General features: G+C 42.4%; 1 protein-coding gene across 15 annotated transcripts in view; it reads right to left on the bottom strand.

Annotated features, from left to right (window-relative positions):
- Positions 1-23,420, bottom strand: part of plecb (plectin b) — a 119,077-nt gene that overhangs the window by 21,440 nt on the left and 74,217 nt on the right. For 12 of the 15 annotated variants that reach the window (XM_083761880.1, XM_083761881.1, XM_083761878.1 and 9 more), the window contains 25 exons: positions 23,100-23,189; positions 21,027-21,104; positions 20,749-20,841; positions 19,286-19,452; positions 15,437-15,552; positions 14,745-14,860; positions 13,259-13,378; positions 11,622-11,717; positions 11,214-11,341; positions 9,532-9,625; positions 8,243-8,397; positions 7,383-7,704; positions 7,157-7,234; positions 6,908-7,069; positions 6,354-6,458; positions 5,885-5,980; positions 5,554-5,679; positions 5,243-5,395; positions 4,828-4,982; positions 4,024-4,150; positions 3,096-3,279; positions 2,745-2,768; positions 1,546-1,703; positions 581-759; positions 212-350 (listed from right to left, as the gene is read on the bottom strand). In XM_083761880.1, coding sequence (XP_083618006.1) covers positions 212-350; positions 581-759; positions 1,546-1,703; positions 2,745-2,768; positions 3,096-3,279; positions 4,024-4,150; positions 4,828-4,982; positions 5,243-5,395; positions 5,554-5,679; positions 5,885-5,980; positions 6,354-6,458; positions 6,908-7,069; positions 7,157-7,234; positions 7,383-7,704; positions 8,243-8,397; positions 9,532-9,625; positions 11,214-11,341; positions 11,622-11,717; positions 13,259-13,378; positions 14,745-14,860; positions 15,437-15,552; positions 19,286-19,452; positions 20,749-20,841; positions 21,027-21,104; positions 23,100-23,189 — 3,261 coding nt within the window. The remainder of the gene's footprint in view (positions 1-211; positions 351-580; positions 760-1,545; positions 1,704-2,744; positions 2,769-3,095; positions 3,280-4,023; positions 4,151-4,827; positions 4,983-5,242; positions 5,396-5,553; positions 5,680-5,884; positions 5,981-6,353; positions 6,459-6,907; positions 7,070-7,156; positions 7,235-7,382; positions 7,705-8,242; positions 8,398-9,531; positions 9,626-11,213; positions 11,342-11,621; positions 11,718-13,258; positions 13,379-14,744; positions 14,861-15,436; positions 15,553-19,285; positions 19,453-20,748; positions 20,842-21,026; positions 21,105-23,099; positions 23,190-23,420) is intronic. The other 3 variants (XM_083761885.1, XM_083761886.1, XM_083761891.1) reach the window with 1 other exon arrangement.

The raw sequence follows: 23,420 nt of genomic DNA, 5'->3' as shown, positions 1-23,420 counted from the left end.
TATACAGTAGAGCAGGAGTATAATGCTAATCAAGAGCCTCAACCCTAATTTGACACAGTAAAACTCACAACAAATGACTGTGCAAACTGTCAAACTTCCACACTGCCGAACGGAAAAAAAGCTCTCTCCTGCCCAAAGACTCTCGGACAGAGGCCTGTTTGTTCTGTTAAAAGGTTTATACAACACAGAGGCAATGCCTAATGATACTGACCTTCAGCTGGGTGCGGTAAGTCTCAACCTCCTTTACGTCATTGGGAACGGTGTGCACCTCACGCAGGCTATCCTCGTACTTCTTGAGCACTCCCTCGGCACCCTGCGTGTTCCGAACCACCACTTCTACAGTTTTCAGCCTGAGGCAAAGCAGCATAAGAAAGTTTGGAAAATGAAAACACTGTGGAAATTCTCCCGTTACTTCACTTCACACAGCGGCCATTTTGTTCTTACTTCATACTTGGGGACGGGGTGGAAAACCCCACTCCGAGTAATGAAGTAATACAATGAAGTACTAAAATGGCCACCGATTTAATAAGGTCAAATAAATGCATGGTAAAAGTGAGGTTCATGGGAAATCATGACTCACTTCTCCAGATAAACGGAGGACAGCATGTAGGCGTGGTCCATCTTCTGCACAGTGAGATCAAGCTCTGAGCGCAGGACGGGGGCCGACGCGGACTGTGGAGAGGAGGTCAACACCTCCTGTGTCTTCAAAGCCACCTGGCTAAGGTCTTGCTTGATGCCCTGCAGCTCTGTTTGCACTTTCTGTGGAATGAAAGGAGAAAGGAGGGGGTTAATGAAAACAAAGCCACAGTCACAGAGAACTTGTAAAACATCTCGACCAGCAAAAGAAAAAGAAAATACATCAAACTCGTGGAAAGAAGAAAAAAGAAAAGAAAAAGTATAATCACATCCGAGTCAACCTGTGTGGGGTTCTGTGCCAGTTGCACGGGCCACAGGTGTTGAATAAGTGCCAAAAAACCCAGGGCCAGCACGGACCATATAAACTGCAGTAGTAATGTAGTCAGCGGGCCAGAAAGGTTACCATCTTCCGCCTCCTCCATTGAGTTGCATACAAATTCAAATCCTAAACTGAACAGTCTGAGGTACAGCGATGTTCTCCCTTTCCATGTCAACTTGCCTCTCCAGAGCGTTCTCAGCCTGGCAGACAGTTGGGTGAATTTTATCCCTCCTCCCTCTCACTCTTTCTATCTAACTCGGCTCCGCCTAGACCATTTTCCACTAAGTCACTGCTGTGACTGTTTTTCTTTTTTTCATACATTCTCAAACTACTTATTCTAACCAGGAAGACAATTTCTGCGAAAATTAGTGTCAAATGTCCACCAATTAGGCCGTCTTATGTTTCCACGCTGCTCTGTGAAGAGCTTTGTCTTCCTGCGTGGTGCTTGTCCTCGTACCAGAATCGTATTTGTGTTGTCTGTTGTCTTAGAAATCCCCTGGTTTATCTACTACTGTGTATGATTAGGAAATGGTCAAAATAAATGGATAAATAAACTCTAATGGCCAAGTTATTTTGAGTGAGCATAGTACCTTCTGCTCTGTGGTCTTTTGAGCAAATTGTTTCAGAGGTTCCTCTTTCACAGGTTTCCGTATGCGTGCCACAGTTTGGCCCTCACAGTTCTCGATGCGCAGACGCAGGTCTTTGATCTGACTGATGTAGGACTTGCAGACGAACTCATCTTGTTCACCTGTGGAGTAACAACAAGGAATTAGGCTTCATTTATACTTAAAAGAAATCCCTCTGATTGAAGCTGGGGACATAGATGGAACTCACTAGGATTAACCCATTCTGACCTGAGATCAGATTCTAAAAATGTCTTCTACATCCTGACAGTTTTCTGAAAAAGCTGTTTCTATGTCAGTCGTTCTTCGATTTTTCATAGCAGATCTACAAGCTCGTAGCGCGCCACTCGGTGGCGCGCTATGAGCTTGTAGATCTGCTACTTTTCAATAGCTAAAGCATAACACAATGCTAACACCAAAAGGGGTTCCCGCCAAAATGGGTTAACGTATGTGTCAAGGTAATAAAAATGCTAAAATAGTATTATAAAGTATAATAAATGTAGATGATTCAATATTCTATATGGTAAATATTTGACAGAAGCTCTATGTTTGTGATGGAGCATAACATGGCATGTTTATGAGATAACATCGCAGATAGGTTGCCAAATCATATCAATGTCCTTTCACAATGTGAACAGTATTTGCATTCTCAAGCCACTGCAGTTTGTGGATACTTACTTGGTAGCTTGGTGAGTGCACGTTGGAACAGCATCTAACATGCATGTGTATTGTATCAGGCACACACACACGCTCGCTCACGGTATATGCAAATATTATTATTATGATTACTTTTACTTTTTATTATTGTCGACTATTTTGCACATGACAAAAATCACTCAGCTAAAAGCCTTAATATTATTATTGTCAACCGTGGCAACTATTTAGTGGTATAACTATTTTGCGCACAGCAAAAATCACACAGCTTAAAGCCTGATAACAATCCTCAGCAAATAAAAAACATAAACATGCAGCCCCACTCAGAACTCTATATGAGCTATAGCAACGAACAACATGGAACATGAACTGTCAGTTGCTCTAGACAGGTGTGGTGAAAAGCACTATTGTAACTGAACACCCCATCCATGGCTCAGCCTCAAACGCATGGCCATACATTGTCCGTGTGAGCTATAGCTTCGAGCTCCTTCACTCGGCTTAATATCACTCACCTTTGCGTTTAGTAACCATTGCTCCTGAAAGGTGAATTCACAGTTATCTGCTGTTGCTAAACATCTGCAGTCACTAACTACAACATATAGAAGTAATTCCAAATGTTTGCTACAGTATACGTAATGACAAAATGCAGCCAGTTCAGTTTGAACAACGTTCAAACGTTCAACGGTAACCAGTTAAACGCTATACTGTATGTTCTAATAGCTTTACAATCAGAGACAGATCTGTTATTTTCACACAAATGTCCGCCAAATGTTTGCCTAAATGACGAGCCCAGAATAGGGATGCTAGGGTTTACGTGGTTAATTAAAACTAACAGTTTGGAGTAACTCTGAGGTATAGGCCACCTTGTTCCATGGAGTGAAGCAGGTTGTCAAAGTGCTGGGTTGTCTTGGCGTATTCTCCCTCAATCTGCGTTTGGTCGTCGGGGCCGAAGAGCTGCGAGTCCTTGCTGTCACGCATGAAGTCCTGGTAATGGAGTTCCACGTTCTTCATCATCAGCCTGTACTCCTCTGTCTTCATCGTCTTAAACTGTGCAACAGAAGAGGAGAAGTTAAGCTTATTGACGTAATTTCGACTAAAAATATATACGTATATATTTTGGGCCAAATAAAGGAGGCTTTAATGCGGGAGTGCAATTCATTCTTTGCAATTCCACAAATAATCAAAAGAATGTGCTAGTATAATGGTATTAAGAACATGTTGCTATTCCTATTTTATTTTCCCAAGACAGCATCAAAAGAAAAGGAAAGCACAAAGAACACATCCAAGCACAAAGAAACTCCTATTTGCTGTTTGGTGATTACACACGCTATAACGGGACACAGAACAGGGCAATGAATTTCTCCCTGTGATTGAATTTAGATTCTCTTTGATGTAATCAACCTTCTTAGTCCAGGCATAAAAGCGGTCTTAAATAGTCTCTCATAATAGTCTTACAGTGTATCTCGAATATCCAGAATGACTCATTAGTGAATTTAGAACAACATTGTCGGCTCTGGGTGGGTGGTCAATATAAATACAATCTACCACATGGTTATCGGTCAATCTTCTCAGTGGATTTACACAATGGGGGGCATAACGAATACATTATATGAAAATGTGAATTACTCGCAGGTGGATTCCTTTCAATTGTGGTGCAGAAGTTCCGGAAGGTCAACATTGTTCCGAATAAACATTACATTGTTTTATCGAAGAGTGTCCACAGCGACACTGTGGATCTTATTGTTTGTATACTATACTGTATACCGTAACATATTGTTATATAAAACTCACTATTGTGATGTTCCAGGTTCGTATTTGCTGGATGTCCCTCATGAGGTACTGCCAGGACAGTAGACTCTTCATGTCCACATGGAGTCTCTGCCACAGAACCATCACCTGCTGATGTGAGGAATCCAGGCTAAAGGGTGTAGAGAGCAGAGAGAGACTATGTCAGAAACACTGTATGTAAGAGAATGCACTTCTATGTCAGAAAGACTGTAAGAGAATGCACTTCTATGTCAGAAAGACTGTAAGAGAATGCACTTCTATGTCAGAAAGACTGCAAGAGAATGCACTTCTATGTCAGAAAGACTGCAAGAGAATGCACTTCTATGTCAGAAAGACTGCAAGAGAATGCACTTCTATGTCAGAAAGACTGTAAGAGAATGCACTTCTATGTCAGAAAGAATGTAAGAGAATGCACTTCTATGTCAGAAAGACTGCAAGAGAATGCACTTCTATGTCAGAAAGACTGCAAGAGAATGCACTTCTATGTCAGAAAGACTGCAAGAGAATGCACTTCTATGTCAGAAAGACTGCAAGAGAATGCACTTCTATGTCAGAAAGACTGTAAGAGAATGCACTTCGGCAATTATTAAACGCGGTAATGTACGATGATGTCGCTCACCGAAAACAGACATTCTACCTGTTGTCGGTGCACGACACATCTTACTTCATATTACATTGCACAACTGTGTCGCTCGTCCAGAAATAACACATTTTAAAGCGAACAACTCATCCCGACACAGCACGATGAAGCACACACGAAGCATAATAGTCAAATGAACACAGGCTTGTGCTGGACCAAGACCTCACCTGGCAACACTGTCCACTGCCTCCTTGTTGACTGGAGGGACAAGGAAACAGACAGAGGGGACCAACGCCTCATGACCTGACTGGTTCAGCACTTTCCATTTGAACGGCTGAGAGTTGTTGAGCAGAGCGCATTCATCTCCTTTATGGACAATGATCTGAAACAGGAGCCAGAAAACAAAATGTATTTTTTATTACACTTTCTTTTCCTATTTGTGTGTTTGCATGGATCCTCATGTTTTGTAGTATGTTTTGTTTATTGTATAATTATTGAAAAGTGCTATATTATCATTTTGTATATCGCTATAGAGAATAACCGGCCAGAGAATGTGTGGTCACCTTCCCATACATTATGTGTGGTGTCTAGAGATATATTTATAGATTTAGAATGGTACATGTGAACAGCAGGCACTCTCACCTCCATCTGTTTGAAGTCGCAGACGGCCTGAACGGGCAGTTTGCCTTTGATAGAGGCGGTGGGGTTGCGTGGCTTCAACTGGATGACGGTCCTAGACCTCTTGTTCAAGCCGGTCATATGAGTCTTGAATTCATTCAGCTGCTCCTTCTCATCCTGTTGTGAAACAAGATAAATTTAATCGGAAATCAATTAACCTTTGGGCTCTAAAACAAGGAGGACAACTTAAAATCTCCCCGCTTGGTAAAAAAGCCTTTGTGTGAATATTTGTCCCACGGTCTGTGAAGTCAGTTATGTGTGCAATAATGACGCACCGCCGCATCCTGCAGCAGGTCTTCGAGGCGTGTGGCCGTGGTGGAGCGATCGCAGGAGTACTTCTTCTTCATGCTGTCCTGCATCTTCTTCAGCTTCTCCTGAGCCTCCTTCACGTCAGCGAAGAACTGTCGGGGAAAGAAACGGCACAAAATGACAGAGAATTAAGGTTCAAGGTTTGACGTGTGTGGAGTGTTGAATGGGACCGCTATCGAAAGGTATGTTCTTTTTCTGTTGGTATAATTTTAACCACGTATGCCCTATATACTTCATTGTATAACGAATCATTATAATAGCTGATCTGCAACGCTTTATGAACTTGTAGTTCCATACCTGATAGTAGGCGGTGTTTTCTTTGAGATGAGCTTCGATGCAACAGCACAGCTGGAGGATCCAGCTCCACTGAGTCTGCAGACCAGCTGTGAAGGCCTGGCAGGGTCAAGGAACAGATTACTTTGGTTAGATAAGGAGTATGTACACTGCACATGAACGCCACCAGGTGGCAGTCTAGTATTCAGTAAATGAAAATGTCTGCATCATAAGAGACACTCATTATGTTTTACTAGTGCAACATTGGCTTTCTAATCTGTGTCAGAGGAATACAATCTACTGTAACAATGTTATATAAAAGAATATGAAATGAACCAAGAAACTATGTTGAACAATCAATACAATATAACGACTTTTTGGCTTTTGTTGCAGAAGCCTTGGGAGTCTCTGATACATACCTCTGTATGTCCAGGAACAGTTTTGAGGAAATATGCACATTTTTGCTTTAACAGGAAACATTGGTATTATTCACCTCAACCGTCGTCTTGCCTGGGTGACCATCTCTGAGGAGTTTGTCTCCCATGGCCTGGATGTCATTAATCTTCTTTTCCCTCAACTCCAGCTCACGCATGAGACCCTGAAGAACAGAGACATTATAATTAATAATACAACCCAGGGAGCAGGGACCACATTAATGTTAATTTGCTCCATCATTCATTTATCCTGTTCTTATTCTTGTCTATGCTTGGTCAGGCTTTTTAACGAACCCATGTTTTGCATAATATGTCAGGGTAGTCCAGTCAACTGTGCTGTCACATGACTGATGGCAGACTGTGGATCTGATTGATAACGAGGCAATATTGCCATAAATAATTTATTGGCCAAGCGAAAGCCTGTGGCAACCTGTGCTAAAACGGTGGGAATCAGTTAGTTTCATCATAAACATTGTACGCAAAAGGGCATCCTCCGTGTCAACAATGGTTGTGAAACTAACTGACTAAGCATAGAAATATGTGTTGGTTTTGGAAGTTTAAAATGAACATTCAGAGACAACGACATGAATGTTCAAGTTGAAAAGCACACTACCGAGTAGTTGTCCTTCTTGGCGATCATATTGGAGTTCCTGTCACTCCAGTCAAAGTTGACCTCTTCCTCCTCTTTGTCATTCAGCCACATCAGCTCCTTGGTGGCAGCGCTGACGAAGGCATGGAGGGAGTCCAGGTTCCTCAAGCGGGACTTGGAAGAGTTCTGGGAAGTTCATGTAAAGGTGTTAGATAGTCATCTAACTAGTAGTAGTTAAAAAGTTCATTTCAATAGTTTCAAATTTGTATTTACCAGTAGCTTGGCATACTGAAGGTCCAGTTTACCCAGATACTCTCTGTATGTCCCCTTGCTGACAGGAGACAGTTGGGTCTGAAGAAAATCACAGAGAAACTTTAGAAATAAAACTTATAGTGTAACCCAGGGATGCCTCTATATACACATAAATCACAGTTACACATTGATGGATAGTAATTCCTATAGCTAACCCTAAAATGGATTTACTACTTTGGTACTATACCTCGTCAGCTTTGGCCCGTTCAATCTTGTTGCGGAAGTCCTCCACGGTCTGATGTAGGCCTCTGTGGCTGCCCAGCTGCGATTCCACGGTGGGCAGGTCAGAGCCCCACTCCGCTTCATCAACGCGACGCTGGTTCTCCTCCACCCAGGCCAGCAGGTCCTGGGCGTAGCGTAAGGTCACGTCGTCCAGCTCAGGCCGGGCCTTGGAGACGGTCTTCTGCACGGTTTGTGTCATGGGGGCCTGGGCGACGGTCACGGCGGACTTCAGACGCAGGTTGTAATCGCTGCGCAGGTTCACCAGGCGCTCATGGATGCGATATACCCTGTGGAAAATACAGACGGTTATCGTTTATTTCAGTGTTTTATTTTCAGTTCATGTTTGATCTTCGGATTATTATTCAATATGCTTACAGTGTATTTAAAGACGGAGTGCCGTGATTTTTGTACTTTTTCAGTTTTGTATGTGTTAACATTACTCTAATAGGCCCCCAGGGTGTGGCTAGAATATTGAAATGTGTTCCCTGTGTAATTTTGGTTTCTTCCTGAAAGCTCAAAGCCTTTGAGTCAAAAAGTCCCCTTTATTAACAGCTGTGGGTGTAGCTTCAGTTGAGATGAATCACCCCCACCTGAAAACCAGGCATACTTAATGAACTAGTGCGTGTGGCCACAAAAACATTTGAACATTTTCTGTACACTTTTTTGAAAAAAATCTTTCTACTTGTATAATCATAGTACCTTTTGGGTGTGTGTGTGTGTGTGTGTGTGGGGGGGGGGGGGGGATCACGGCATTCCCTCTTTAATATGTGAAGGAATGGCTAATATAGCCGTCTAATTATTTCACGTGGCAGAAGTGCCTCTCACCTGCGGTACATCTGCTCGGCCTGCGGGTGGCGCCCGTCTTTGAGCAGCTGTATGTCGTTGAACAGGAGTCGGATCATGCCGTCGGCCTTGTCCAGTTCCCTCTCAACCTCTGCGGTGTGCTGAGCAGGTTTCCCAGCATTCAGCAAACGAATGTCCTGAAGGGATGAGAACACACACACACGATCTTCTACCATGTCTAACATAAACCATTCACAAAGGGAAAAAAAGGGATGGTGACTGACACATAGGAAAAGATCCCTCTCTACCCGAGGGGTTTTCTAGGTTGTGAATTGTAGGTTTAAATTGGTATGTTGTGGCATCGCATGTTTTTGCATTCCAATGCGACACCCACACATGTCAAACTTTAAACCTTAAATCCATCTTCTTATTGAGTTACTGTGGAATGAATAATTTCCTGGCCAGCTGGTTCAAACGAGGGCTGTAAGTCTGCTCATGATGGGACACTGGGTCACATGACTGCTATGTGTCATTTAAAAAACATCCTGCCACATAGCTGAGGACAATGGCCCTGTCCGTAGACTTTAGCATCTTTTGACCCCAGTTAAACACGGCATTCATTCCCTGGTTTTGACAGCAATTACTACAGACCGAGATGAGAGTTCTCATTTTTATCTAGGTTCCCTGAAATAATCTGTGGCCTGGGATCACCCATGAAGCTGAGGTTACGAACAGAGCAAACATGATCGAAGTGCGAATATATGTTTAGGCATTACTGTATGTATCTGTACTATAGATGGTATGCGCATGCATAAAGTGAATGGCAGATCGAGTGGCAAAGTGAGTGACAAAGTGAGTGACAAAGTTAATTTAATGTTGTTTAAAGTCATTTAATGACTGGGAAAGGAATTGTGGGAGAAAATGTAAAAAACGAAGAGTCGTATTCTCTTTCTGTGAAAACTGCATATGATGTCAAACTCTTTGAATAAAATGTACTTAAAAAAATAATAATCATTTAATGCAATAAAATCTGACTTTTCTGTTTGGATGTATGAGCTGTCGAGGCCAGAAAGTAGTTTTTTGCCACTCAGTAGGCGTTCCAGCATAACTTCCGGGTATGATGATGATGTCACGCTCATACCCTAGTCTATAGTATACCCATTATACCCATTGTAAGAGTACTTACAGTAGTGCAGTATCACAGTGATATAGTAATGGCATATGGGCATTTGGGATATGGGATTTGGGATTTGGCATATGGGTATTCAGAAAAAATATTATACAAGCACAGAAACGGCATTGTTCACAAAAAAAATTGTTAAGTGACTGACCGTCTGCAGCAGGGTCTCCAATTGGTTGAGCTGTTCTTCACACACCCCAGACTCCATCTGAACTTTACCCACAATCCTCTGGAGCCTCTCGAGTCTGAGTGAGCAAAGAAATACCATACATTAAAATAATAATAATAACTTTATTTATATAGCACCTTTCATACATAAATGCAGCTCAAAGTGCTTCACAGGGCAGAACATAAAAATAGCAATAAAACACAAGAAAATAGTTAAAATTATAAAACAATGGCAAAAAACTAAATAAAAGCGTAAAAACATAGAAGAAAATAAAACATAACATGCAGCACATCAGTCATGACAGAGTAGGAACGCAGATATTAAAACTCAACTAAAAGCAAGAGTGAAGAGGTGAGTCTTGAGTTGAGTTTTAAAATGTCTAAGAAGAGATTGCACCACCAACAGTAGACACTGTCGCAATGTAGTAACTTGGATTCCAGCTGGAGACCTGTGTTGCACTCATCCTCTCTGCCCTTTATTAGCTGCTATGCTATCACTTTTTGACCTCTTTAAACTAGGAAAAAATGCCCAGATACATGAATCAGATACAGATAGGATAAAAGGAATATCCTCATACTAAAGAATCTGCTCCCATTATTTCATTTGCTTATTTGAGAAAATTCCCAAATAATCTTAAATTACATACAATAATGTTATACTGCATTATACAGTAGATTATGACACCAGTTTTAGATGTTTTAATATATTCATCATTTCATCTGAATTTAATTATGTAAATGCCAATATGACTTCATGTGCACCACCTCATAAACCTCACAAAGCCACGAGTGTATATAACGATTATAAAAAATCAAAGCTCTCAAAAAAGTCATACTAGCCATGACCCATGACAAAGTAAGTAAGCTAGCCCATCTGTCATGAAAACCATATGCCTAGTCTATAATTTTACTAACCTAATACATCTCACTCAGAATTATTCCTGGTCAACTTTGGCTCTCACAGTACAACCCTCTTCTGTACGGTTTATTCCGGGTAAGAGAGACCCTGAACTTCTCACAGTCCCCCTGTGTCCTGGTAATTCTCTCTGGCCTTAGCACTGAATGAGGCAAATGTCTCAGTTCTGCGACGGCAATGCTTGTTCTGCTTGTTCAGCCATTCCATGTCTCTTCACCATGAACGAGCCACTCAAGAGCGCCAGATGACCTGGTCAATCTTGTGACAAGGACCAGCACATTGCCATGCATAACACACCACCAGCACTACCGAATAAACACAACATTTGCTATGGCTTATCTTCTCCATTTACAGTATGAGACATACATTTGTATTCGGTCTACAGTATTTCTACAGTACTGCCTGATGCAATCAGGACAATACACTTCATGACGATATAAATCGCTCTCCTTTGTGAACAAAGGCAGCCTTTCATCAAACACAATGTTTGTCCATCTCTCAACCAAGAGACAAAATGATGAAATAAGCCATACTGTATGCCACTAATACAAAATTTAGGGTTTAACCTGTGCTTTTTTTGTTTTTGTTTGTTTGATTTACTTGGCGACAGAAGTCTATTTACTTCATAGCAACACTGACAGATGTAATTATGCATAATTTGTTTCTCTGACATTGTTTCTTAATTTAATTGTATTAGAAGCACTCAAGTAGAAGTTATATCATTACTGCAATTTTTTCGTTTTACTCACCTCTCAAATTCTGTTCTGAGCAGCTTTTCTCTCTCAAGAATGGCCACATGCAGTAGACCCCATTCCTTCTCCACATCAAAGGGGTGGTAGCTTGGGGGGACCTTCACCTGGCCAGCCTGCACTGCACTCTGTGGGGGGGTGAACATGTCATCATTAACTAGTGGAGAAGAGAAGAGAAGAGAAGAGAAGAGAAGAGAAGAGAAGAGAAGAGAAGAGAAGAGAAGAGAAGAGAAGAGAAGAGAAGAGAAGAGAAGAGAAGAGAAGAGAAGAGAAGAGAAGAGAAGAGAAGAGAAGAGAAGAGAAGAGAAGAGAAGAGAAGAGAAGAGAAGAGAAGAGAAGAGAAGAGAAGAGAAGAGAAGAGAAGAGAAGAGAAGAGAAGAGAAGAGAGAGAGAGAAGAGAAGACTTGCCTCAAAGGACTGGAAGATAAGTTTAGACCGGTGCTTGTCAGCCTCCTTAGTTGGCAGTTCTGACTCTTTGAACTTCAAGAATTGACGCCACAGGATCTAGAGTGGGAAAGATTACATTAAAAAAATCGATCCAATAATGTATTCACTGTTTTATTCTGGATGACTATTTTCTAATTTCCTTGATGTTATTACGGTATACCTTCTACATACAGTACACACACACTCACACGCACGCGCGCGCGCACACACACACACACCACCACATACACTGTGAAAGTCCGATTTTACGGGGGCCAGTTTCGAATTGCAGCCGTCCGTAGGTGCGGTTTTGAAGGAGTCAAGGGATTCACATGTCTTAATGACTGTTGGTAGGGCGTTCCACATTTTGGTGGCATAGGAGCGAAAATAATTTAGTCCCTTGTTTGTGCCGAATCTGGGTTGCACATGGTTTGTTGCACTCCCTCTGGTGTTGTGGGTGTGGACTTCGTTAACATTAAGGAAATATTTAGACAGGTACATGGGTATCTTGGTGGTGTATTGAATCTTGTGGACCAGACCCATTGCAAGATGCTGTACTCTGTCATCGACCCTAAGCCATTCCAGCCTGTCAAAGTGGGCAGGGGTGAGGTGGTTTCGGGGGTGAGGCCAAGTAGGAGCCTGACCAGTTTGTTTTGGGAAGTCTGGAGCCTTGTTTTAAGTGCCTTTGAGGTGCTGTTGTACCAAGAGGTGCATGCATAGTCAAATAAACCTTGTCCGAGGGCTCCTGAAACAACTCCTAATTGAGATGATTGCATGATGCTGAGTAACTAAGTTAGTTAAGTTTCGCTGAGTTGAAACGAAGAACCAATTAAGTGCATAATTTATTCTCACCGTCCCCCAAAGCCACATCTGTCCTGACCCTTATAATTTATAAATTATGGATAATTACTATGGACCGAAATAGTTTTTCATCTCAACTCTTCTACCTGTACTTTCTGTATTCCCATGACCGAGTCAAACATAATTGGTTCGCCTGTATTATCAAAGAGATGTAATTTGTTTGACCTCTAAGCTGTAAACTTTGTTGTCTGGAAGAGTGTTAAAATAATAAGCATTCTGCTTTTGATGATGCTGCATTCCTCATTATTTGAATAGAAAGATAAATGATAAAATGATATCATTTTTTTTAAAGATATTTCTAAATCATTGTGTGACTTCACCACAAAGAAATTGTTTCCCAATCAAAAAGCTCACAACGCATCACATCCACACAATGCATTGTGAATACTGTACATTTCGGCATGGGACACCACTACCACTGTACAATGAAGTATAGGAATCCGGGTTTACCGTTATACTTTCATAGTCTTTGCAATGCTCCACCCTGTGCATAGCTGATCAGCTTGTAAACTGTATTTCCACTGTTAACTGGAACTGTTACTGCGTTTTGTCTTCCAACTAACCTATTTAGTAGAAAAAGGAGCTGTGCATAACATCTCTTGTATGTGGAAGAATGTAATAAACACCTAATGAAGTAACTTACTTCCCACTAACGGAAGATTAGATTTTCTGATTGTAAGCAGCTACACACACACACACACACACACACACACACTTAGACACTCCGACCTCTAGCAGTAATTCGTGTGGTTTCCTACCTCGATCTCCTCGAAGCTGGTGGGGAACTTCTTTTCCTCAAAGATCATGACATGGTGGCGAATCCACTGCAGCAGGATGGTCACCAACTCGTAATACTCCTGCCAGCGGATCTCCAGAGCCTGCAGTAAACACAGCAGAGACGACAGTGTCTCACGCTAAGTCACACACACACCACGGCGACCACGCTAACTCAATTGAACACCGACAACCCTGGTCTTGTATAAGAGGACAAGAAACAGGCGGGACTGAATGGGGGGCAATGGCAGGGGCGAGAGAGAGAGAGAGAGAGAGAGAGAGAGAGAGAGAATTCACACTTGCTTTGGCAATATAAATGTATGTTTCCAATGCCAATAAACGCATTTTAATTTAATTGAATTCAACTGAATTGAGAGAGACAGAAAGTGACACTTTTGTTTTCTATCTCTCTCTCAGTGCATGTGTGCGTGTGCATTGTTGGCGTGCGTGTGTATGAATTTTCAATGCTGCACTGAATCAGTACAGAAAGATTCTGCTATATAACTGAACATGCTGCTTTACAACTGTAAATGCAATAGTCACTACTATCATGTACAACCATTACAGTGTAATGGCTGAGAGAATAACCTTCCGTAAAGTGTGAAGAGGTGAGTGACGATGACACACATCTGGGTCTATCCCTGTCCCGCAGAGAGTAGAGGAAAAACATGAAGGGCTGATCCTTTCCTGTCATACTTGGGATCACAGGACTTCCATTGCTGTGTGAGCTTCGGGTCATGAGGTCCAAAAGCTCATTGTCTGGCTCAGTCCCAAGCCTGTTCAGTGTGCTTACATTTGATTTGATTTTTTTTTTTCTTTTTACTATAATTTTTATCCCACGATTTTGCAACCCGTTTTTTTCACCCAGTGCCAATTATCTAATGTAATCCTGGTCCCCGCCAACCTGGGGGGGGGGGGGGGGGGGGGCAGCAGACTGACCTCATGCCTCCTTCTATGCATGAGGAGTCCAAGCTGCTTTAAAATAGTTAAAATAGCTGGCTAGTTGAATTATTTTAAATTTATTTTCAAAATAGTAAAAAAAAAGAAAAGGCAAATAAGTTTAGGGATAAGGGAGCCGCAAGATGGAGCCCTCTACCTACAAGCTCACACCACGTTGCGATTCAAAAGATCTGCTATTACCAAAAGATGTGTATACATTTTTAAAACTTCTAATAGTCCATTCTGAACGGGAACCCATTTTGGTGTTAGCATCATGTTATGCTTTAGCTATTGAAAAATAGCAGATCTACAAGCTTGTAGGTCTGCTATTTTTGAAAAATCGAAGAACGACTGACATTTTTAGAATCTGATCTCAGGTCAGAATGGGTTATTCAGACCAGTGTGTGTCCAGTGGAAACCTTGTATGAATCTGATCTCAGGTCAGAATGGGATAGGGACGCTATAGTGTATAATGCAACAGTAGCTTGTTGCATTATGCTGTTAGATGTGAGTGTGGCAGCTGTCACTCACATTGGAGGAGGAGGCGGCGGCACCTCCACGTGCGTCAGGAATTCGTGGGAAGGCGTCGTACAAAGACGACACGTACGTGATGATGGACTTCTCGTCAGGGTGTGGCACATCGACATCTGAGAGAAACACAGAAAGTAATGCTGTTAACAACACATCAACAATCACAAACTATGCAGAGTTGTTAAATGTGCATAATGGACACAGGACTGAACGTTGTTATTATTGCCTCGGCTACCCTCACACAAACAAACAGCAATAGCTTATCTAAGTGGTCACATCACACCACACACACACACACACACACACACACACACACAATCTGAATCCTGATTGTTAATTTATCTCTAAAAGTGCACACATCAACCCTTACGGGTGCAAATTAATGTTCCACACATGTTATTCACTTTAGTAATTATGGATTTAGCATTTCATGTTCTTCAAAATGTAATTAGAAGCTAGAACAATGCACAGTAAACTCCTCAGTTTTCTGCTAACTCCCTTCCCGAGGACTATACTGTGTGGATTCAAACAGCTGTAGGGGGATGATGAGGGGATATGTTTTTATCCCTGCTTCTGGTCAGACTGAATCTTTGGGGATTAAGACAATGTACGTTAACCCTGGTATCCCTTTTTGTGTTGTCTACTCAACATCTGTCAAAATCTGTTAGAATTAGTCAAATTTGAAGCCTTACCCTCGGGGTCTAGCAGGCGTGTCACTCCCAGGTCTCTCTCAGCCACGTTGAAGGCATGCTCCAGGTTCTCCAGGTTGGTCTGACGGTACACTTTGCTCATGTCAATCAGTCTGGGCCTATAGGCAAACACACACAAAGGAAAGATTTATTGTGTATATTAAAAAAAATCGAAAAATACGATTATTGTGCCAGTTTAACCACTGTCAATCTGGCGACACTAATTTGGGCATGTCACTAATTTGGGCAATGTTTCGCAAAAAGAGTTTCTAATATTTTGGAAATTAACAAAAATCTACAAGCTCACAATGCATCACCATGCAACACGTTGTGAGCTTGTACATAATTTCAATATTACCCAGCTATTTCACATTTTTAGGGGTCCCTGGCATGAAAAGGTTTTGGATTTCATTGTCTAAAACAACATTAAATTCTATTCAAATAAGGGATGTGTATAGAACACAATACTATCCACATCAGTCCTGGGTAGGGGAGGATTGGTTTAGTTTAACAGGTGGATCTCCACATGCACAGTCAAAGTCACACCTCCAGACCAGTACGATAGTACACTATTGGCTATTCTCTGTGTAATGTCATGAAAACTGAGTTCAGCCATTTATTAGTTTCATCACATAAAAAAGCAAATGGCTACACACCAGGCACCAACACAAACACTGTCAATCTAAATTGGTCTAGCCAACTACCTCTATGCCTTTTCACTCATGTAGCATGATGTTGAAACCACTGGCCATGTGTTGTTTGAGGTTAGCCGCGCTTACTGCCTCTGCCCCATGGTTTTGTTAGAGACACGCTACAGTAGAACAATGCTGGAACCGGATCTATCAAGGTGTACACTGACTCCTTTGGGCATTTCAGTGCGTCCAACAAAAGCTGAGTATCAAAGCACTGCCATGCAAAGAGCAGCTACACGATAACCAGAACCGCATGTTCTTTACTGGCAACCAACCACACCTTTAGGCTACTCCAGGCTATCCTTGTTTCCCTCTTTTTTTAGATGCGTTAAACAGCAGTACAGAATGGGCTACAACATGTAATGCATCTTAAAACGTACTTAATTAAAAACGTAAAAGGAGATAAACAAATTGAACAGCCGTACAGCTCTCTGCCACGTCGTGTAGCGCAGGCGGCATAGTGGTCTCCATGAAAGGGAGGACACTCCGTCAGCCTCACTTCCCGGACATAGAACTGCCTCTCTGGTCTGGAGGAGCTGCCGCTGCGCTCTCTCCCGCTTATGTTAGAAGAGTTCCATCCACAACTTAGTGGGTGGTCCCCTGAGTGGAACACACTGCCGCCGTGGGGCGACCCTGGGCTCAGAGAGCCCCGATCCGACTCCCAGGACGAGCATCTCGAGGGGCCATCTTCACAGAGCATGACCACCCGATCGTCCAGATCACTCACAGAGTCCGAGACGCTGCCAGTCGAGCTGACACTCTGTTTCTTGGATTTCAACTTCTTCTTCAAGCTGAACATTTTGGTGACCGCTGGCAATTAAAGTTCTCCGTGAACAAAAGGACTCTGCGAGCCTCCCCATCCCCAGGACCAGGGTTTGAGCTCCGCAGGTGAAAATGTAGAAATCACAACATAATGCTGTGCTAGCGTGACCTGAATACAACCCAAGGAAAAGGTAACCACACCTCCCCTGGCTTCATGCCTCTCTCTCTCTCTCTCTCTCTCTCTCTCTATTGCAGGTACATGCTCAGGTTTAATGGAACCTGCCCCTGCAGGTATCTCTTTCTACCTGACTCCAAAACAAAACCACACATTGTTTAACGATTGCACTTCTAGAGTCCTCGGTAGTGTCCACGAGTTAGCCACCTTTGAAATGCAAGGCCAGCTCAGAGACAATGGCTATTTGATGTCAATAAAACATAATCTTTATTGGCTTTGAATGTAAATGAGCCATTACATATTTATAACGTATTGTGATTGTGCATACTGCACCAGACTGTATGCTCCAAAGACTGTATGCTCCAAAGATGGGTAACATCCAGGGTTGCCAACTCTTGAGGCAGATAAGTAACCTCCAAAAATAATCCCAAAACAAGTCAACACAATTATGGTTGCATATTCATAATAATAAAAAATATATAGAGTTGCATGGTGATTTGGGGGAGGGCAAATAATACACATTTTATATCATTAGACTAGCAGGCAGATTGTCACTCGTTGGGGAAAACATACCACAAAATGTCAAAGAAATAAAGTCACTTGTTAAATTTTCCAAACAAGCAATCATATTCTTAAAACAAGCCCAAACCACGACTTGTGATATTTTCAAGCAGCTCTATGAGAAAAATATAAAGTAAAGTCACGGATTATAAGTGGCAACACCCACTGCAGGTGGTATTCCTAGCCTAAGGGCTTGTCAGGTTGACATGAATGCATGAATTCATGACTTACTGAGGCAGAATGGGGCCTGTACTATCAGGCACACTACTGAAAGCAGGGATACACAATCATGCCACATTTTGCCAAGACAAACTCCTGCAGGTAGCCAAGCTGTGGCTACCTGCCCTCCTCCCCCTGGAAACCACACTACTGAGTATGAAGTATGTGGCTCAGATGCTTATGGCACAGAAAACTAGCATGGCAGGCAACACAGCTGGAAGGAAACCAGTTAAGTGAACCAGAGGGTGTCAGTAGAGAGATGCGAGTGAAACAGCTAACTTTTCTCAGTTTTGCAATGGGTGTTGCAATGTTGCCATAGATGCCAACAACCCTCAAGTCTTTAGTTTAAAGGTTATCAAAGAGCTTGTCAGTGTGCTTCACTGGGTGGATGACACACAATTTATTGGTCGTTTTGATTTGCCATCAACTATATATATAAAGTTTTCACTGTGCTAAATGGATTTTGACAAGGTGCAATATATTGTATTGCCTGGGGTACGCAGAGGGAAGGCATACAATGGTGTATTGTATTGTATTGAATTGTAAGCTTTAAAGTGCACAATCCCACAGCTATATTAGTGTATTGTTTGGCTGCCAAAATGTATGCCCTTTAAGATGCTCAGAAAAAAATGTGTGATTTGAGATGCATTGGACATGGTGAAAGAAGGGTAATCACGTAATCCCCAAATAAAACCATGCATTCTAGACACTAAAACCAAAATGAAACCCAAAACCTGCAACCCCTCTGTCCAACATGATTGACATTGACAGTACTAGCACTTTAAATTCAATCACTGACCATTACTCTGTGCTTATACCACTGTGATGAAATATTGTTCAAATCCAGTATCAAATACAGCCACTGAAATGTCCTAGGCACTGACACAATGCTATGAGACAGCCAGAGTGCTGTCACTGCAAAGCAAGCTATTATTGAGCAGCAGAGGTCAGATGATTCATTTCACAACTTTTTCAAGTCAGTGATTGAGGGGCCCAAGGATTTAACAGAGAGCCAGTTTCCCAGGAAACAGAGACTGCCCAAAAGGTGAGTAGAGATATCGAGCTCACATTTCAGAGCCCAGAAGAGTACAACAGGAAACAATACTTTGAGGTAACAGACTTAGTGAACCGAGTAAACATTTTGCTCATAAAGTTCATGTCCATAGTGGTGGACATGGAAAAGCTCCCTCTTTGGCTGAGAGGTAGATAGTTTGGTTTCCCACGTGGGAGATCTGAGTTTGAAATGGATCCATGTGGTTACTTTGGGGACTTTCAGGTCAAAGGAGGGTTATTGTAGCAGAGTAGCCCTGTTTGATGCCCAGAAGCCTAATATCGCACTTTGCCTGAGGAATACATGTTTGGCTACTCTTGCGGAAAATGTAAAATCCAGGCGATAAACATGCAAACTATACTACTATAGTCAATGGTAAATTGACCACTCACTGGTGCTTGTGTATGACAGCGTTGAAGAGCTTGCCGTCCCTCCAGCTGGTGGTGAAGTTGTCGCATCGGATGCCCTGGTACTCCTCCGTCATCCTCTGAGACCACAGTAACAGCTTCTCCTTGGCTGTCATGTCATCTGACTGGCCATTAATCTGGATGTCCGAGATCTAAGGGGAACGGTTTCAGTAGAGAATGTTAGATAAAATGACGTGCGAGATGATTAGAATAATGTGGACAAATAAATGATTCATTCGAGGAAATGAGGATCGAGCTGGACTTTCAGTTGAATCCCATCCATATTCTATAGAACTTTGATTGAAAGAGTGTCAATCCCAAGTGGAGAAGTAATCAAGCCAAGAAGAAGAACGTGAGAGCGCACACACAATTATTCTATGTCGTGTAGAGGCTTTCTGTGCTGCTCTGGCCCGTCTAATTGGACCATGAATACGCGACATCAGAGCTCATTGACATGAAGACTGCTTCTGATTTGGGTCACAGGACTTCTGTCTGGTGGGGCCTGGGAAGATGCCTCTGTGTAAATGCATCCAGATTACTGATTTCATTTGGGGAGTTTGGGAATGGTTAAGCATGAAGGTGAGTCATAGCCGACTGAGCTTCCCTTGAGTTTTGGATGCTTATGGCTGTGGCCACTGTTTTGTTTGTGTTTATGATTGAAATCTTCCATTCATGATAGCCCCACCCTAGATCTCTCAGATGAGCTGCAAGGCTCCATGAGTCACCACCAGCCAACCACTGCACTGCTAGTTTCCCATAGAACAGACCCCCCCCCCCCCACACACACACACACACACACACACACCCTCCTACTTGTTTCAAGGGAACCCTGTTGGTGGTGTATCTGTGGGACACAATGGTCCTTTAGCTTTTCCCTACTTAATTTCTCTCGGAATCATTTGACTGGCGACTAGGGAGGGTGTGGCTGGTACAGAAGATTGGGATAAGTGCCAGGCAGCTCAGAGGGCATAGTGAGGAAGAGAAGCTTGGCTGCGCCGCGCTGCGAGATCAAAATGGCCTGTAGTGTTGGATTTCAGGAGCTCTACTGTAACCCTGACACGCCCTTCCCATGCAGCGGGCGCCAGCGACAGCCTGACTCATATCCTCACAACTATTGACTCATGTTCTATAAAATGGCTCTGCAGGGCAACATTATACACTGTATGTCCACGTCGCTAATCTCCATGATTAAGAGCGATTAATCACTTGATTATGTCCTCTTTTAGTATGTTAGTACTGTATCTCTTATGGTGGTTATGGTCTGATAAGGAAAGGGTTCATTAGATTATCAAGTGAACAAGGAGAGTGAAAGATAACCACTGAATCTCTTAGTGAAAGATAACCACAGAATCCCTTCAGATTGGTTGGAAGTGGAGATCCCGGTCGGAGACGGAGGGGTTGGCGGCTATAATGGGAATGGAACCTATAACACTGACAGAGTAGGAGACCTGGAAGTGGAGGATGATGGTCCAGATCAGACCCAGGGTCAGCTTGGGGTTCCCATCTGCGATGTCGTCGTTTCTGATGTTCACCAGCTTGACCTGGGAGAGACGCATAAGAGAATGTAGAATGAAGCCAAATCCCAAGACAGAGATCATCATGCAAAGTAAAAATGTAAATTTTAAATATATCCATTTGTAACTCTGGAAGATCATTATAGGTCCATCCATTTGGTTACCTTTGTATACACTCAAGAGTTAAGGAGGTATATAATACTTCATCATACCTGCCGATGTCTCAGGAAGTCCAGTGCTATCTGTACATTTTGTAGTTTGTGGAATCTCATGCGGCCCTTTTCCCTGGGCTAGAGAGACAAGAGGACAACAGGAGATAACTTTAGAAACATGATAGGCAGGATGGAGTGATACCATCATCAGGAAGGATCCTCTAGTGTTCTGAATGGGGGGTGGTACCACATGTAGAACTGTAGTTAACCTACTGTAACTGGGGAAAACCAAAATGATGAAGAAAAACGGATAGAAAGACCAACATAAATGACTGGTGAATCTCACAGATCTGTCAAACAAAGAATGGGCCTAATTTTTTATCTAGAATTTGCCCATAGAGATGCTGTAGACTAGAGTGTAGACTAGAGTCTATACTCTATAGCATCTCTAATTGGGAAAATTCTATTCTGTAGTCTCAAAAAATATTGTTTTCGTTAGGGATGTGCGATATAGGCATCATCATATCGATGTGCTTGTGAGTGAGTGTGCCGTCTCGAGAACCACAAAGTGACAAAGAATGTGCCATTTGCAATGACTGTTCAACTTCAGTCACGTGAGAAGGGATAACACACAATTGTTTAATACCAAACTAAAGTATACTGCGATCAGTAATCAGTATCAATGTCAATCAGCCAAAACGACAATATTGTGCATCGCAAACCAGTTGTTCATCATTACCATACAATGATGGGAGTTTAAAAAAAGAACATAATGGAAAGGATTGATTACTGTACATTATAGCAAAATAATGAAGGGGTGTGTTATCATGGAATGGCAGAGCCAATAACATGATTTAATAGTTATTAGCTAGGTCATTTTAGACCCAGGTAAAATGCTTATCTTACAGTAATGCAGAACTGTGTAAATATAAAAAACAAAATTGTTATAAAACTGTAATTGAACCAAGATGTAATGAGGATTAGATTAGTGTGGAACAAAAGACACAAGCTAATTATCAAACAAATGTAAAGCTTGCACCGGCTTGTCGTCTAGTATGTCAATCGGTTCTGCAATGCGAACAGCAACTATTGAAAATGAAATGTGTTTATAACCAGCAACTAGATGTTTTGCAAGCATGTTAACGGCAGAGAGTTTTAAATGAAGGAGCAGGCAAAATAACATTTTGAGAAGCCAGAAAGCCACAACGCAAAATCATGTCACACTCACTATGCACGGCCAAGTCAGTGCACAAAAAGACACCCACTCACCAACCGCAAGCTTCTGACCACGTCTTTCTCCCTCGGCTAGCCCCAGCAAGAGCAGTGCAAAGAGAGGAGGCAAAGGCCACACGGAAACGTTCAGCATACACGAGAGAGAGAGGGCAAAGAGGCATACACAAGGAAGAAGAGGAGAAGGAGGACGGGGCAGAGGAGAACCAGGCACCAGACAGACAGGAGCACAGAGTTCAGAGGGAGAGAGAAAGCCAAAGTGGGGTTAATGGAGTTATGGAGGTGTCAGGAAGACGAGCAGAGCTGGTATATTAGCAGAGCGATACGGCAGCACAGCATGGCATCTGTAAACTGCTGAATCCTGAGTGTTAATTCAACTCAGAGTGTGAATCGTACACACTCAGTATCTCTTAATGAGTTAACATAACACTAAGGGTTTTGCAGTGTAGAGGTCTGAACCCAATGGTGTTTGAGTTATAGAACACCAGCAATCGAATTAGATGTTTGTTCTGCAAGCCTTTAGATTTTAATCATTAAAAGAATAAGGTATGGAACTCTCTTTTAAGATAGGTATTGTTATTGGAGAACACAAAGACATTAGACTGAAGAGTTCAGTTGTCAAACCAGGTAGTTTCTCAACCATGTCCTGCCTAGCTTGGCAAGATTTTGTCCTATTATGCTTAGTTGGCAAGATTTGACTCAATTTGAGCTTTTGATTGATAACTTGGATGCGACCGACTACGTTGTTTTGCCACAGGGATTATATTCCATATGCCATCCCTATGGCAACCAAATAGATCATATCAATCAAGATTAAGGCTTGGTTTTGGAGGTTAAAAGGTTGAGGTACAGTAGCAGAGGCGGCGCTTGAAGCGGGCAGGGTCAACGTTCAGGTCCACTCACCAGCGTCTCCCCAGAGAGGACCTCCAGTAGAGAGATCAGGTTGTGTCCATCCCTAAGATCTTCATACAGGTCAGTCACGTGACGCTGTGCCTGGCAGGAGGAAGGAGAGGAAGACAAGAGTTGGACTGAGTTTTAACATGATAAATGCTCCCGCGATGGAGAGCTCATAAATTAGGATTATAGCTGTACCATACTGAATAGGATTGTTTCTCCAAACATTATGTAATTGCTAACGCTACAGTACATGTTCCTTCGGTACAATTCTACACAGGTCAGGAATGGATATAGCCGCGAGCAGTCAAGAGCCCAGCACTCTCTGTG

The sequence above is a fragment of the Protomyctophum parallelum genome, assembly GCF_964188405.1.
Source record: "Protomyctophum parallelum genome assembly, chromosome: 3".
NCBI lineage: Eukaryota > Metazoa > Chordata > Actinopteri > Myctophiformes > Myctophidae > Protomyctophum > Protomyctophum parallelum.
This window is presented reverse-complemented; position numbering and strand designations above follow the sequence as displayed.